Source organism: Chiloscyllium punctatum, chromosome 23 (genome assembly GCF_047496795.1).
Source record: "Chiloscyllium punctatum isolate Juve2018m chromosome 23, sChiPun1.3, whole genome shotgun sequence".
Lineage (NCBI taxonomy): Eukaryota > Metazoa > Chordata > Chondrichthyes > Orectolobiformes > Hemiscylliidae > Chiloscyllium > Chiloscyllium punctatum.
Genome location: NC_092761.1, coordinates 83,516,292 through 83,531,113, shown reverse-complemented (window position 1 = coordinate 83,531,113; position 14,822 = coordinate 83,516,292). Strand labels below are relative to the sequence as shown.

Below are 14,822 nucleotides of genomic sequence, written 5' to 3'. Positions count from 1 at the left end.
AATGTGGGGAAATACCGGCAATCTCGGATTTCTTGTTGGATGTTTCTTTGTTTTGTTTAGTGATAGAACAAATGGTTCAGCTCACTTACAAGATCAGCTCATCATTCCACTTCAGTTCAGAGTTTGCACTTAGAGACTTGGGCAGAACAGTTGTTGTTCTCTTAAGCTGTACGGGGCTGTCAAGTTCCAATACACAGCACAGCTCTCCACTTCCTGTAAGCAGCAAGAAAAAGAAAAAAAAAGCATTAGCTTGCACAATGCAAGATGTGTAATTGCAATCCACATCTACAGTGACATTCTTAAGTGATTGGCATTACAGAATAATATCAGTCAGACTCCACGGAACCACACTGAGAGTCAAGCCATGTTCTAGATCCAGATCAGTGCAGTATTCTGGCAGTATTGAACTGTAGCAGTACTGTACTAGAATCATAGAATCCCTACAGTGCAGAATCAGGCTATTCGGCCCATTGAGTCCACACCAACCCTCCAAAGAGCATCCCAGCCAGATCCACCCTCATACCCTATCCCTGTAACCCTTCATTTCCCATGGCTAACCCATCTAGCCTGCACATCCTTGGACACCCCCTCAGGATAATTCAGCACGGTTCATCCACCTAACAACTTTGGACTGTGGAAGGAAATCAGAGCACCCGGAGGAAACCCACACAGACGCGGAGAATGTGCAAACTCCACACAGACAGTCACCCAAGGGTGGATTCGAACCTGGGTCCCTGGTGCTGTGAGGCAGCAGTGCTAACTACTGAGCCAGCTTGCTGCCCTTCAGATCAGTTGTTAAACTGAAACCCCATTTTCATTTTCTGATGGACCCCATTTTATTTGAAGAGCGGATGATGGACTAAATGGTCTATGTTTACCCCTGAATGAACAAGAGATTAACTGACCACTGCCGCTCGTGGGTCCTTGCTGTCGATCAACGTGGTGAATGATTTTATCTACAAACCAAGCGACCAAGCTTCAATAGCATTTAATTGGGAGTGTAGCAGTTTGGGATACATTGAGGGCATGAAAAGCACTTTATCAATTCCAGTTACTGCTTTATTTGTTTTGCTTCCTTGACAAGATGCTGTCTGCTTCATTTGCCACCTCATTTTCTCCCTACGTCACACTCAGGTCAGACATCAGCGGCACACAACAGGAGCCCATCAACAACATACCCAATAACCCAAATTTTCCCTTCAGTATCTGCTGTGGTTTAGCTGTTAATCTTACCCACTCCTTCTGCTCTGCTCACGCTTGCCTTCAGCTCCCTGACCAGCAGCCTGCATCCGGCATTTAGTGCTGCTTTTGATGGAGAGGCCAATCCCTTCCCAAACTTCTCGGCAAGTGCCTAGGCAGAAGAAAGAAAATGGTTTCGTTCTCCTGGAATTCAGTCTGACTGTTGGGTTGATTTTTATGAGGTTTTGTGATCAGATCACTAGCTCACAATCCATCTTTCTCACCACATAAGCAAAGACATGTGACTGATCTCCATACGCTGCCAACCCAACTGCAACCAATAGGAGATGCTCTTACTATAATGAGGTACACTGGGTTTTTATCATGGTGACAGATGCTTTACTTAAAATATACCTTGTTAAAGTTATAGAGGTGCACACCACTGTAACAGACCCTTCGGTCCAACTTGTCCATGCCAACCAGATATCTGGAATTAATCTAGCCAAATGTGCCAGCATTTGGCCCATATCCCTCCAAACCTTTCCTATTCATATACCATCCAGAAGCCTTTTAAATGCTGTAATTGTCCCAGTCTCCACCACCTCCTCTGGCATCTAATTCCATACACACACCACCCTCCACATGAAAAAGTTGTCCCTTAGGACCCTTTTAACTCTTCCCTCTCTCGCCTTAAACCTATGCCCTGTAGTTTTGGACACCTCCACCCCATTGTAAAGACCTTGTCTATTTATCCTATCCATGCCCCTCATAATTTTGTAAACCTCTATAAGGTCACCCCCTCAGCCTCCGATGCTCCTGGGAAAACAGCCCCACCCTATTCAGCCTCTCCCTATAGCTCAAACCCTCCAATCCCGGCAAAATCCTTGTAAATCTTTTCTGAATCCTTTCAAGTTTCACAATCCAGCCTCGATGTTACCGAATGCAATGTATTTCTCAACTAAACTGTAATTCTTTCCATTCATGTCCAGGTCAAAGGTCAAGTGAACCTCTTTTTCCTGCTTTCCCAAGCTGTAGTTGTCACTGGAAAGCCCAAAATTTCTTCCTCTGTACTGTAAGATTCTCTAAAACTTGGAAATGTCTTTCATGAGGGCTGTTGGTTAGGTTTCTTAATAAAAACAATGCATTTTTTTGCTATGATTATAGCAGCAGTTCCAGAGCTCTGGAACAATTAACCATTTCACAAAAAGGTTCTTGCAGTTTTAAAAAAAAAACTAGTGACAGAAATGGATTAATAGCATCCAACACCTCCACCAATCATGGATACATACATATGGAGAATCTTTGGGTTTATGATGATAAAAGACTACATTGGGATAATATTTAGCAGGGTCAATCACTGTAACATACTCTGGTGATTGTTTTAGACATTTGTTCCTATCACTTGACCATCTCTATCCATCCAACATAAAAGATGTAAGTGCTGTTTGCAGGTTTAAGGAACTTATGTCCTTTTCAGTTAAGTCAGAAGTTGTTGCTTTCCAAATGGGAGAAGATGGATTTCGTGTTAGAATCCATACCGTGTGGAAATAGGCCACTTGGCCCAATGGGTCCACACTGACCATCCGAAGAGCATCCCACCCAGAGCCATCCCCCTACCCTATCCCTGTAATCCTGCATTCTCCATGGCTAATCCACCCAGCCTGCACATCCCTAAACACTGTGGGGCAACTTAGCATGGCCAATCAACCCTGACCTATACATCTTTGGACTGTGGGAGGAAACCACGTAGACATGGGGAGAATGTGGAAACTGCATACAGACAGTCACTGGAGGGTGGAATTGAACCTGGGTCCCTGGCACTATGAGGCAGCAGTACTAACCACTGAGCCACTATACTGTCCACAGTGGGACAGGGATGTCCGCACAGTTTGCCTTTGAAGGGCTCCCACAGTATCACAGAGTGCCTTGGGTTTACATCTGAAGTTTACATGCAACGTTCCCACTGACGAACAACCACTGCCAAGCCGCAGCTACCTGGGGAACTTGTCCCCGAGTTGCTGGATTTACCTCTCATGTATCTCAGAGTGCTGAGATCTGATCTGCAGAAAGCCTCCGATTGATTCAAACAGGAGAAAATGTTGAGAAATGCTGGGTCAGAAAGAACTAAGCTGCCAGATTTTTGTAGGCTATTACTGACCCTCAGGCACCCTGTCTCTTCCATCCACAGTTTGTGCCACCATGGTAGCTGATGAATCATATACAAGGGCATAAGGAATAGGAGATGGAATTAGTCACTTAGCCCTTTAAACCTGCCCTGGTATTCCACAAGATCATGGCTTCTCCTTCAATGTGACCTTCCCATGCTATCCCATATCTCTTCATACTATTAGTACTCAAAAACGTATCAATTGCAGTCTTACAAACAGTCAATGACGGAACACCCTCAGCCTTCTGGAGCAGTGAATTACAGAGCTTCACAAACCCCTGAGTGAAGACATTTCTCCTCATTCCAGTCCTAAATGGACCAGTCCCAGAGGGGTAGTGGAAATTCAATCATTGAGTGTGTTCAAGGGAGAAAGCAGATGTTTGGAGACTGGTGACTTTAAGGCATATGGTGATAGTGCAGAAAAGATAGATGATCAGTCACCATTTATTTGAATGATAAGGCAGGCTTGATGGCTGAATGGCTTAACTGTGTTCCTCTTCCTGAGGTTGTACCCCTGTATGGTCAAGGGAAACATCTTCCCAGCATCCAACTGTTAAAACCCCCAAAACACTTTCTATGTTTCAGTGAGATCATTCTTCTAAACACCTGGAAATAGAGGCCAAGCCTACTCAATCTCTTGTCCTAAGAGAATCCCAGGAACCTCTCTGGTGAACCTTTGCAGCAGTCTACTCATTAGGAGCTAGCAGGGTTGAAATTGGACTAGAACAGGGGTTCAAAATAGGCCATCACATAATGCTTGTCCTGACTGATTTCAATGGAATGCACTATTGGTGATGGGATACAAGACACCACAATTCTGGCATTACTCATGTCCAAACATCACCTCCCCTCCCCCCCCCCCCACCACACCCCCCCCAGCCCCCAGCCAAGTAGCTGGAAAGAAAAAAAGCCTTTGCTTAGTAACTACACTGCTCTTCAGTTCTGAGAAGGGACAAACAACTCAGTCATGCATATACTTTTGGGAACATTGGAGAGAGGGGAATGTGGCTGTCAGAGATGGAACAGGTAACATTGATAGAAAGTTTCCACTTACTGTTGTATTTGTTATGTGTGCCTTGAGATTGACCAACATGGCTGGACTAGTGCTGACGATTGTATCCTCAATCAGTTCCTGGATGGTGGAAACATCTGCTTTCCCCTCATTCCCCTGTCCAGGCAAAACATATCGAAGAGGTGAACGAATTTACAATCTCTTTCTCAGTGTAGTGTTGGAGAACAGAGATAGTCCACTTCACTGCTGGCAGATTACAAGATAGGGACATAGGTGTACAGCGCATATCTGCCAAAGTAACATCATCTCTGTGTCACCTTGCAACCATGAGTTTGGGCTTTGCAGCCCAAAGACTGGAAGGAAGCTGCTGAGCAAGAATCCAACCCAAAGCGGGGCGCATGTTGGTAATGGCCAACCTCAAACAATCCACAGAGACTCCAAACTAATTCCAACTCGGACCAAGTCTGCAAGTGGCTGCAAACTTTGTCGGTGCCAGACATTTCCTTACCATGACTTCATTCACTCTAAAATACGGAGGTTACCAATGCTGTCAGACCATTGCTAATCAGAACATCAAGTCCAAAACGGCATTGCTCCAAGCATGAAGAGCCTTGGGACAGTTTGTAAATGATTACCAGTGGAAAACTGTAAGTTGCTGTTGTTCTCAATGGGTGCTTCTGTTGCTATGAATCCAGGCAAACATCCACTAACCACAATTTCTCCAATGGATTGCTATTGTGATAATGCTGCTATGGTCATAGGGCAACTTGTCCCTCAGTGTATTTCCATTCCCTTTTCTTACAAAATGAAAGCACACAAGTCCTCACAGAAGCATAGAAGATAGGAGTAGAAATAAGCCATTTGATCCCTGGAGTGTACTCCGCTATTCAATATGATCATGGCTCAATACCTTAATCTCGTCCTCCCCTATGTTGGATTGAAGGGGGGGAAGAGATAAGGGCAGTCATATTCAATGGCTCAGCATCAGTAAATATCCAACATCAAAATAACTCATGCAATCTACACCTGTTATTTGCACTGATGGCCCCATAACAGATTCCTCACTGGATTCAACCAGCCAGAACTTATTCCCCTAGTCACCTGTTATTACTTGACAACAATTCTTCATCAATCAAATGAAACAAATGTCAAAAATAACAACAGCAGAAAAAAAAATTGTTCACTTTCTTACCCCTTTTTGTAGTTTGGACGTGACTGTGAGGGATAGAGCAGGGGGTTCCTTGAATGACCAAGTGACCAGCAGCCCCTCAACCTCTGCTTCTTCCAAACAAATCTCCATCTGCAGAACAAAACAACAGCTAACAATGCAACGCCAAAGGACAGCCACATCAAATATACATCTCCCAGAGAAGCTACAGTGAGACTGGTAGAGTATTGGAGTTATTTTGCTTCCAAAGTGCACCTCTAGATGGCCCTGCAGTGCAACACATCTATAGGTTGACACTTGCTGTGCCAAGCAACAGCCAGACACAAATTCACAGCCAATGCCAATCAAGTGAAGGAGCCAGCAGAAAGCATGAGATTCCACTTGCCAGGTAATGTTCCATGGGCATTGATCATCTAGTACCACATCTACGTGACCATTGTGATGGACGTTTATAATATGTCATTCTTATTTGGCAACTTGCTTCTAAAGTAAAATGCGTTTTTTTTGTTCCCAGTTCTGTGAAGGTGAACTTCTTTGTAAGGGTCAGAAACTCATTTTCTTTGAGCACTTGGTCAGAACAACATTTCCCAAAAGCAAATGATACAAGCCGAATGAGTGTAGAAGCTACCCATGAAGATGCCTGCAGCTTAATGTTGACTCGAGTTTTAGGAGGCTCAGAAAAGAAAGGTAGCCAAAGCCATAAGCCAGTTGAGTTCAGAATTATAGTTTCATTTTGGCAGCAGTTCGAGACATCACCACCTTCTCAAGGCCAGTTAGGGAAGGGCCCAATCAATTATGCCAACATCCCACAGGTGAATAAACAATAAGCAAGAGCAGTTTAATTTTTAAAAACGTTAAGGTCATCAGGAAGATAGGCCTGAGCTGTTTTAGCAACCTCAAAGTAGTCAGAGAAAGATCAGTGATTAGCCCATCTGTATGTTTCAGGGAGAGATGAAGAGTATGATATCTTGTGACTGTGCAGAGAGTGACCTAAAAGAAATTCTTGCGACCAGAAGAGCGAAGAATAGGAATGATACTTGAATGGGGTTGAGATTCTGTACAGGTTATTGCTGGTAAAAAAAAGGGCTGAATCTTTCTTTTTGTTGCTTACAAGATCTTTCCACTTTGTCTTGTGTATATAGTTTTGTATTATTTTAAACTTTTCTTTTGTATAATTAACATGTTATTTCGGTAGAAGTATATTGGCAGCCTCATGTGAAAATATTTACTGACTGACTGACCACAGTAAACAAATTGCAAAAATAAAACTTATTAGTTTGTCAAACCTGATTCTACTCTTGAATCTCTTGTCTTGTATTGAGTATCATTAAAAAGTCTGATTAAAGGCAAACCACTGCAGACATTGGAAATCGGAAACAAACACAGACAATGGCTCTGAATCAGGATTACATTGGAGTCAAAACATGGAATTTGTTTCTCTCTCCACTTCCAGACCTGCTGAGTTTGTGGATGTAGGTTTGCTTGCTGAGCTGGATGGTTCGTTTTCAGATGTTTCGTCACCAAACTAGGTAACATCTTCAGTGAACCTCTGAATGAAGCACTAGTGGTATAGCCCACTTACTATTTATTTGTTTGAGTTTCCTTGGGTTTGGTGATGTCATTTCCTATGGTGACATCATTTCCTATTCTTTTTCTCAGGAGGTGATAGATGAGATCCAAGTCAATGTGTTTGTTGATAGGGTTCCGGTTGGAATGCCATGCTTCTAGGAATTCTCGTGCAGTCTCTGTTTGGCTTGTCCTAGGATGGATATGTTGAAGTGGTGTCCTTCATCATACGTATGTAAGGATACTAGTGTGTCTGTGTCTGTATCTCTGTCATAAAATAGTTATCAGGCTCACAAATATCTTTCAGGGAAGGAAATTTTCCGTCCTCACCTGATCTAGGCCTACACATGATTCCAGACCCACAGCAGTGTGGTTGCCTCCTAACCACCCTCTAAAAGTGATTCAGTTCAGGGGCAATTAGGCTGGGCAGCAAATGCTGACCTTTCCAGAAACACCCAGATCGTATGAAAGGGAAAAAGAACAGCCATAAATCCACCTTACGGCTATCCCAATTAAATAATGTGTTTCCTTTGAAGGTAACTCACCTTGCAAAATCCTGAAGTAAATGCCTCTACCTTCACTAAGTTATTCCAAGTACAGACCACCAATTTAATATTTCCCTAACTCTTGCATATCCTTGTTTTGTCACCCCTTGTACCCTTTCACATCTTGTTTTCTGGTCCTCTCAGCACTCTTATTGTCCATCTCTGTAGCTTCACCAGCTTCAGGGGCATCCTCCTGCAAGGTGAATCCCACTCTTCACTCCAGATGCAGCCCAGTCCCCACCCAGCCCTTCTCAATCTGTCTCAGTGAGCTGTTACCATTTTTCCCCGTTTACTCAGTTAGTTTTCTACAAGGCTTTTGAACAAAAGCTTTATTAAAATGTTTTCTTTTCTTATTGAAAAGCCTATTTGGGTTGGTAAGAGAGATTGCAGCTGAACGTCATGCTATTTGTATTTAACATTCAAACAAGCACCTTCCAGTAGCCAGCACTGGATAGTAATTAGCAGCTGGCATTGTTAGTTCAATCACATTGAAGCAGTGATAATGCTGCAACAGGCACTCTCACTGAACTCAGGACATGTTTTATATTGAACCCAGGGCCTTGGATATTGTGCAGTGAATTGAATTAATGAATCAAAAGGGGAAGATAGCAGTATTTTCTGTCCTCATCATCAGTTTATCAAGATGTTCTATTTGGGGGATATCTTGGATCAATAGTTCCTTGAGGATGGCAAGTTGCATATGGAAGATTAATTGTGGTTATCCAAAATTCTGGTTTTAGTTTTAATTTATTCTGTAAATAAAATGGAGTGTCTATAATGGCAGCTTGACAAGGTAAATACCAGCAAACAGCACTCTGGTTTTTGATAAATACCCTTGCAATTTAGCCCTGGCTCCTCTTCATCACTGCAAGTTAATGATCTCTCGTCATCATTTCAGTGGCTGGAGAAAACTCTCAGATATATTGCTTCTGAGTGTACATAAATTGTCCTTGCAACAGCTTCCCTTTTGACATTATCAGGCAGCTCCTGATAGCCATTACACCTCCCCATTATTAATTTATTTTCCAGCTAAGTGCTCCTTTAATGCTAATTAACATAACATTGATCATTTCTTGATGTGGGTTTCTATTCGCCTGCATTGGGAGGCAGGTGATGTCATGACTGTATTTCACTGCAGTGATGTTTCTGCTTTGTCTCTTTCTTTGATTAAATGTGTCTTGCTAATTAACAGTCATGGAATGAGCTGGATATCTTGTTGTGTTTCTCAGCTCAAACACCCAGCTCCCTGATTTCACAAGTGAGCAAAGGAAGGCAAGGTGTCTCTTCATGCCTAATAGCATGTACTGATTGGGTTCTCATAGTCACATTAGTGATCTTTTCTAAACTGCTCCTAGTTATTCAAATATTACTAGATAAGTTCCTGTAATAAGAGGGACAGATTGAACAGAACTGGCCAGCAGTCTCTCTCAGGCTTAGAAGTATGAGAAGTGATCTCATTGAAACATATAAAAACTCTTGAAGAAGATGTGACAGGGAGGATGAAGGAAGCTGGTCAGATAGCCTAGAACCAGCAGCCATAGTCCCAGAATTAGTCATCGGTCAGTTAGCACAGAGCTGAGGCAAACAGCTGGACTCTGGCAGCAGAGGGATTCAAAGGTTCACAACGCTGCGAGTTGTCCATGCTCAGTCATCGAGTGCACCAAAACTGAGGGGGACTTTACAAAAGGTTTATAAAATCATGAGGGATATTGATAAGGTGAATGACCGGTGTCTTTTTCCTAGGGTGGGGGACTTTTTTTTAAGGTGAGAGGAGAAAAATTTAAAAAAAGACATGAGGGGCAATTTTTGTTTTTAACAGAGAGTGGTTTGTGTGTGGAACAAACGTCCAGAGTAAGTGGTGGATGCAAGTATAGTTACAATGTTTAAAAGATATCTGGGTAAGTACATGGATAGGAACAGTTTGGAGGGAAACGGGCCAGGAGCAGGCAGGTGGGTCTTGTTTATTTTGGGATTATGGTCGGCATGGACTGATTGGGCCGAAGGGTCTGTTTCCGTGCTGTATGACTCTGTGACTCTATACAATTAGGGGAAACTAAGATTAGGCAGGATGATCAGTCACAGTCTTATTGAGTTGTAGAGCAGGCTGAATGAGTCAGCTGGCTTCTTGTGCTCCTGTTTCTAATGTTTCCATCACAGTTGGCATTGGCACAGGTGAAGGAAAGCCAGATCCCTGACACAGATTAAAATATTCCCGGCGCAACTCAGGCTGTAGCTAAGCAGCGGGCAGTGAACCATCAACCATTGTTTATTAGCAAATGACCTTCTAGAATAACTTCACATGTGGAGATTTATGGACACAGCATTCTTGATGATGGTTAGGATTAGGACATTGAGGCACTCAGCTCTGCTATTCAGTTATATCAGGGATAACATTTACCTCATCTCCACTTTACACTCCATGATGCCATAATTGGGCAAAATCTGTCTATCTCAGTCCTGAAAGGTATTTAAGCCACCTCCCCCAACATCCACAGTGTGGGGTCCAGTGACAAATTTCAAGAACCATATTCCTAGAACAGTACTTCTCCATTTCACTCCAGCCTGGAATGACTTGGCTGTACTTTAAGATGAGATGAAATAAATTCTCTGTATCTAGCCCCATCAAATCCTTCTTTTATACTTTAACAAGGCAATACAAGTCAAGGTCATGCATGCTGCCTTCATTACTTAACCCTCTTAGTGAGATATTAAAGAGTTGATTTGCTCTGCTGACCTGCAAGAAATCAAATGCCCCAGGGGTAAGGTGGTGTGTCTTTATCTTATAGGTGGAATGTGGGAGGTTGACATGGCCATTTCCTTACCATTCAGGGATGATTTACATTGTCATCCAGAAATCAATAAGAACATTACAGTTCGAATTTGACTACTCCCCTATAGTTAGGACAAACATTTTGCAACAGATTTGACCATTAAGGGATGATTAAATTGTTGCTGGGGTGGTCACTGCATTGTACCTGGAGTAGCATGTGACTATGAGGGGATGGCTGAGGGTTGTCTTGCGGGCAGTACTAACTGTGATGTTCAGAGTTTTGTATAAAGGACAGACTGTTTCCTTTGATCAGAGAGAGCTTTTGCCACGACCCTGGGAGCCCTCCCAGGTGTGTGTTGAAGGTCTCTCCAGAGAGACTGCTGGACACGACTCGCAAGCACGGTGAAGAGTATTCAGGGTTTCTCCAAAGCTCATACTGTACTGGACTTAATAAAATTTGGTTTCTTGTTCACACCAGTTGGTGTGTTGCAGTTGCATCACGTGTGTAAGAATCTCAGAATAAAAGATCCCAGAAGAAAGAGCAGTTCTCCAGATGGGGCCTGAGGAAGTCTCTCTACTGTTGAAGCTTACCTTTATCACATTTGTGTTCCAAGCGTCCTGTGAGATAAATGGAACTTTCCGGCAGCCTCTGATTGATTAGATTAGATCAGCTTACTTACACCTAACACTACGGGCAATTTAGCATGGCCAATTCACCTAATCTGCACATTTCTGGACTGTAGGAGGAAACTGGAGCACCTGGAGGAAATCCACACAGACACGGGGAGAATGTGCACACTCCACACAGACAGTCGCCCGAGGTGGGAATTGAACCCGGGTCTCTGGCACTGTGAGGTAGCAGCGCTAACCACTGTACCACCGTGCGTTTGCTGTTTACTGATTTTTTTTTTAAATGTTTCAAAATTATAGCAGTTGTAAGGCTCAACAATTCTGCAGTATTTTCACCTCCAAAACATCACTCCCACTCTATAAACTAACATTAAAATCCCTGGAATAACCATGAAGTCAGGGAGCCAGCAAAACAAGTATGAGTAAAAAAAGATAGAATATGCCACTTTAAAATGTCAATATAACTTCTACAAATACTGGGACCCAGCTATACACAAATATGCTCTTCAGTTTATCCGCCATTATTGAATGTAGGGTTGGAAGGAGATTATACAGGCCATTGAGCTTGTTCCATAAGACAAAGGAGTGGAGCAGGCCATTCAGCCCATCGAGTGTGCTGCATCATTCAATGAGATCATGGCTGATTGGATAATCCTCAACTCCATTTTTCTGCTTTATCACAGAATCCTTGGCTCCTTTAATGATTACAAAGTGTCTCCATTCCACCATTCAGTGGAGACTTCAGTTAAACTGCACCCCTTAATACTTAGGTTCACATGAAAATCCATCAACCTCAGATTGAAAATTTACAATTGTTCGAAGAGGAATTATATTTGTGGAAGTGTGTGTGAAACTTACTCCACTGTTTGTGTAAGTAAATGCTTGTAAACTCCATCCAGAGCCTCTGGCTCTGAATTTTAGATAGTTCCAACCCATCTTAAATTCCCAGCCAACAGAAAGGGTTCCGTTCTGTCCATCCTTTCCCCTTGAAGGGCTCAACAAAATCATCCCCATATCTTTGAAATTCCAGGGAAACTCCCTTCTGCCCAAGATAATTTTATTCCTTTTCTTTATTCTATCATGGAATGTGGGAGTCATCGGCAAGATCAGTATTTGTTGCCCACCTCTAATTGCCCTTAACAAGGTGAATTGCCTCCTGGCTATTTTGCAGGGCAGTTAATAGGCTGCCACTATGTTATGGAGTTACATGTAGGCCAGACCAGGTAAGTACAGCACATTTCTTTGCTTAAAGAACATCAGTGAACCAGATGGATCTTTACAATAATTGACGATAGTAACTAACAGTGATACATTTAATACAGAGAGGAGGAGAAATTACTTAATTCAAAGGGTGGAGAATCAGCGGAATTCATTACCCCAGATTGTGATGGATGCTGAAACACTGAGTAAATTGAAGGAGGGGATAGACAGATTATTAAGTAGTAAAAGATAAAGGTAAAGTCACCATATTCTTACCAGAACCTATCTGTTCTCCTATTGGACAGAGGATGGTGGTTTAATCTTAATTTGAAGGTTATGGAGAACGTGCAGCAAAGTGGAGTTACGGCCAAGTTAAGATCAGACACAATCGAATTAAAATGGTATAGCAGGCTCGACAGGCTGAATTGCAAAGTCCTAGTTCCTATAAACCAGCTGTCAATTCCAGATTTATTAACAGAATTCACTCCAGTGGCTGTGGTGGATTTGAACCCATTTTCCCAGAGGGCTGAATTACTAGCTTATTGACATTACCACTGTACCACCATCTCTCCTTCCTAAGGCCTGGTACCTGGGACCAGTCACTGCGTAACATCAGACTGCCATTGAGACTTCTGTCAAATCTTTTCACAATGAACTGGAACATCATTTATCATTCACCAATGTTAGCAACGATGAATCATTTATTTGAGTATGACGTTACACTAAATACCTGAGCTTTAAGTGGAGCCAAGGTCACCTGGTAGGATTCCATGGAAACAGCAGCTGGAGACTGCTGGGTAACAGAGACAGGGAACTGAATTGCATCGACCATCAACTGACAGCAAAGAACCTGCAGCAAACAAACAAACAGTCAACAACAAAGCTTTTTAAAAAGAAAGAGTTTGGTTCCCATCGCCCTTTCTTCCTGAAAATTCCTCTGTGTAGATATTCATTATTCTAAGCATTTAAAAAAAAATTAAAGCAAAACATAACATTAGCATTCCTGATGAAGGGCTTATGCCCGAAACATCGATTTTCCTGCTTCTCAGATGCTGCCTGATCTGCTGTGCTTTTCCAGTTCCACTACAATCTTGACTCTAATTTCCAGCATCTGCAGCATCCACCTCTGCCTTGCAACCACAAAGTCAAACTGCTGTAGGAGACAGCTGACTGGGGAGCTGGCCATTAGATTTGGCTATAAATTGAGAAAGGGGAATGTGCAACAAGATCTTGAGTGGCCTTGTGCACCAGTCGCTGCAAGTGCAGCAGATGGTGAGGAAGATAAATGATATGTTAGTGTTCATAGTGAGAGGATTTGAGTACAGGAGCAGGGATGTCTTGCTACAAATATACAGGGCCTTGGTGTGACCACACTTGGAATATTGTGTGCAGTTCTGGTTTCCATATCTAAGGAAGATATGGAGAGAGTGCAGCAAAGGTTTACCAGACTCATTCCTGGGATGGCAGGACTGACATATGAGGAGAGGTTGAATTGGTCAGGACCACTGTTGCTGGAGGGATCTCATAGAAATCCACAAAACTCTAACAAGACGAAGGAAGGATATTCCTGATGATGAGCAAGTTCAGAACCAGGGGGTAAATCATTTAGGATTGAGAATGAGGAGAAATGTCTTCAATCAGGATTGGTGAGCCAGTGGAGTTCACTGCCACAGAAAGCAGCTGAGGCCATAACAGTAGGATTTCAAGAAGGAGTTGGATAAGGCAGTTGGGGCTAAAGAGATCAAAGGATATGGGGAAAAGCAGAAATAGGCTATTGACTTGGATCATAATGAATGGCAGAACTAGCTCAAAGGGCTGAATGGCCTAGTCCTGCTTCTATTTTCTATGTTTCTATGTAGCACCTCTCAAGGCCACCATACTTTTGTAAACACTTGACAGGCAGAGTCATTGAGATGTTCAACATGGAAACAGAACATTCGGTCCAACTCATCCATGCCAACCAGATATCCTAACTAATTAGATTAGATTAGATTACTTACAGTGTGGAAACAGGCCCTTCGGCCCAACAAGTCCACACCGCCCCGCCGAAGCGCAACCCATCCATACACCTACATCTACCCCTTACCTAACACTACGGGCAATTTAGCATGGCCAATTCACCTGACCTGCACATCTTTTGGAGTGTGGGAGGAAACCTGAGCACCCAGAGAAAACCCACGCAGACACGGGGAGAATGTGCAAACTCCACACAGTCAGTCGCCTGAGGCGGGAATTGAACCCGGGTCTCTGGCGCTTGGCCCAGATCCCTCTAATCCCTTCTACTCAACAAACCTATCCACATGCCTTTTAAATGTTGTAATTGTACCAGCCTCTATCACTTCCTCTGGCAAATGTTGCTCCTTAGGTCCCTTTTATATTTTTCCCCTCAAGCATTTTATTTTATTAACTGGTGGGGCATGGGTTTGGCTGACTCATTGCCAGTCCCCTCTTGCCCTTCAGGTGGTGGTGGTCAGCCATCTTCTGGAACTGCTGCAGTCCGCAATGCTGAGAGGGAGGCAGTTTGAGGATTCTGGACAAAAGTGAGGACTGCAGATGCTGGAAACCAGAGTTTAGACCAGAGTGGC

The 14,822-nt window shown here is 43.1% G+C and overlaps 1 protein-coding gene across 2 annotated transcripts in view; it reads right to left on the bottom strand.

Annotated features, from left to right (window-relative positions):
* The window catches only part of c2cd2l (c2cd2 like), a 161,479-nt gene that overhangs the window by 33,105 nt on the left and 113,552 nt on the right, over positions 1–14,822 (bottom strand). For both annotated transcript variants that reach the window (XM_072593312.1, XM_072593314.1), the window contains exons 3-7: positions 12,968–13,087; positions 5,551–5,658; positions 4,401–4,514; positions 1,234–1,351; positions 90–213 (exon numbers count right to left, since the gene is read on the bottom strand). In XM_072593312.1, coding sequence (XP_072449413.1) covers positions 90–213; positions 1,234–1,351; positions 4,401–4,514; positions 5,551–5,658; positions 12,968–13,087 — 584 coding nt within the window. The remainder of the gene's footprint in view (positions 1–89; positions 214–1,233; positions 1,352–4,400; positions 4,515–5,550; positions 5,659–12,967; positions 13,088–14,822) is intronic.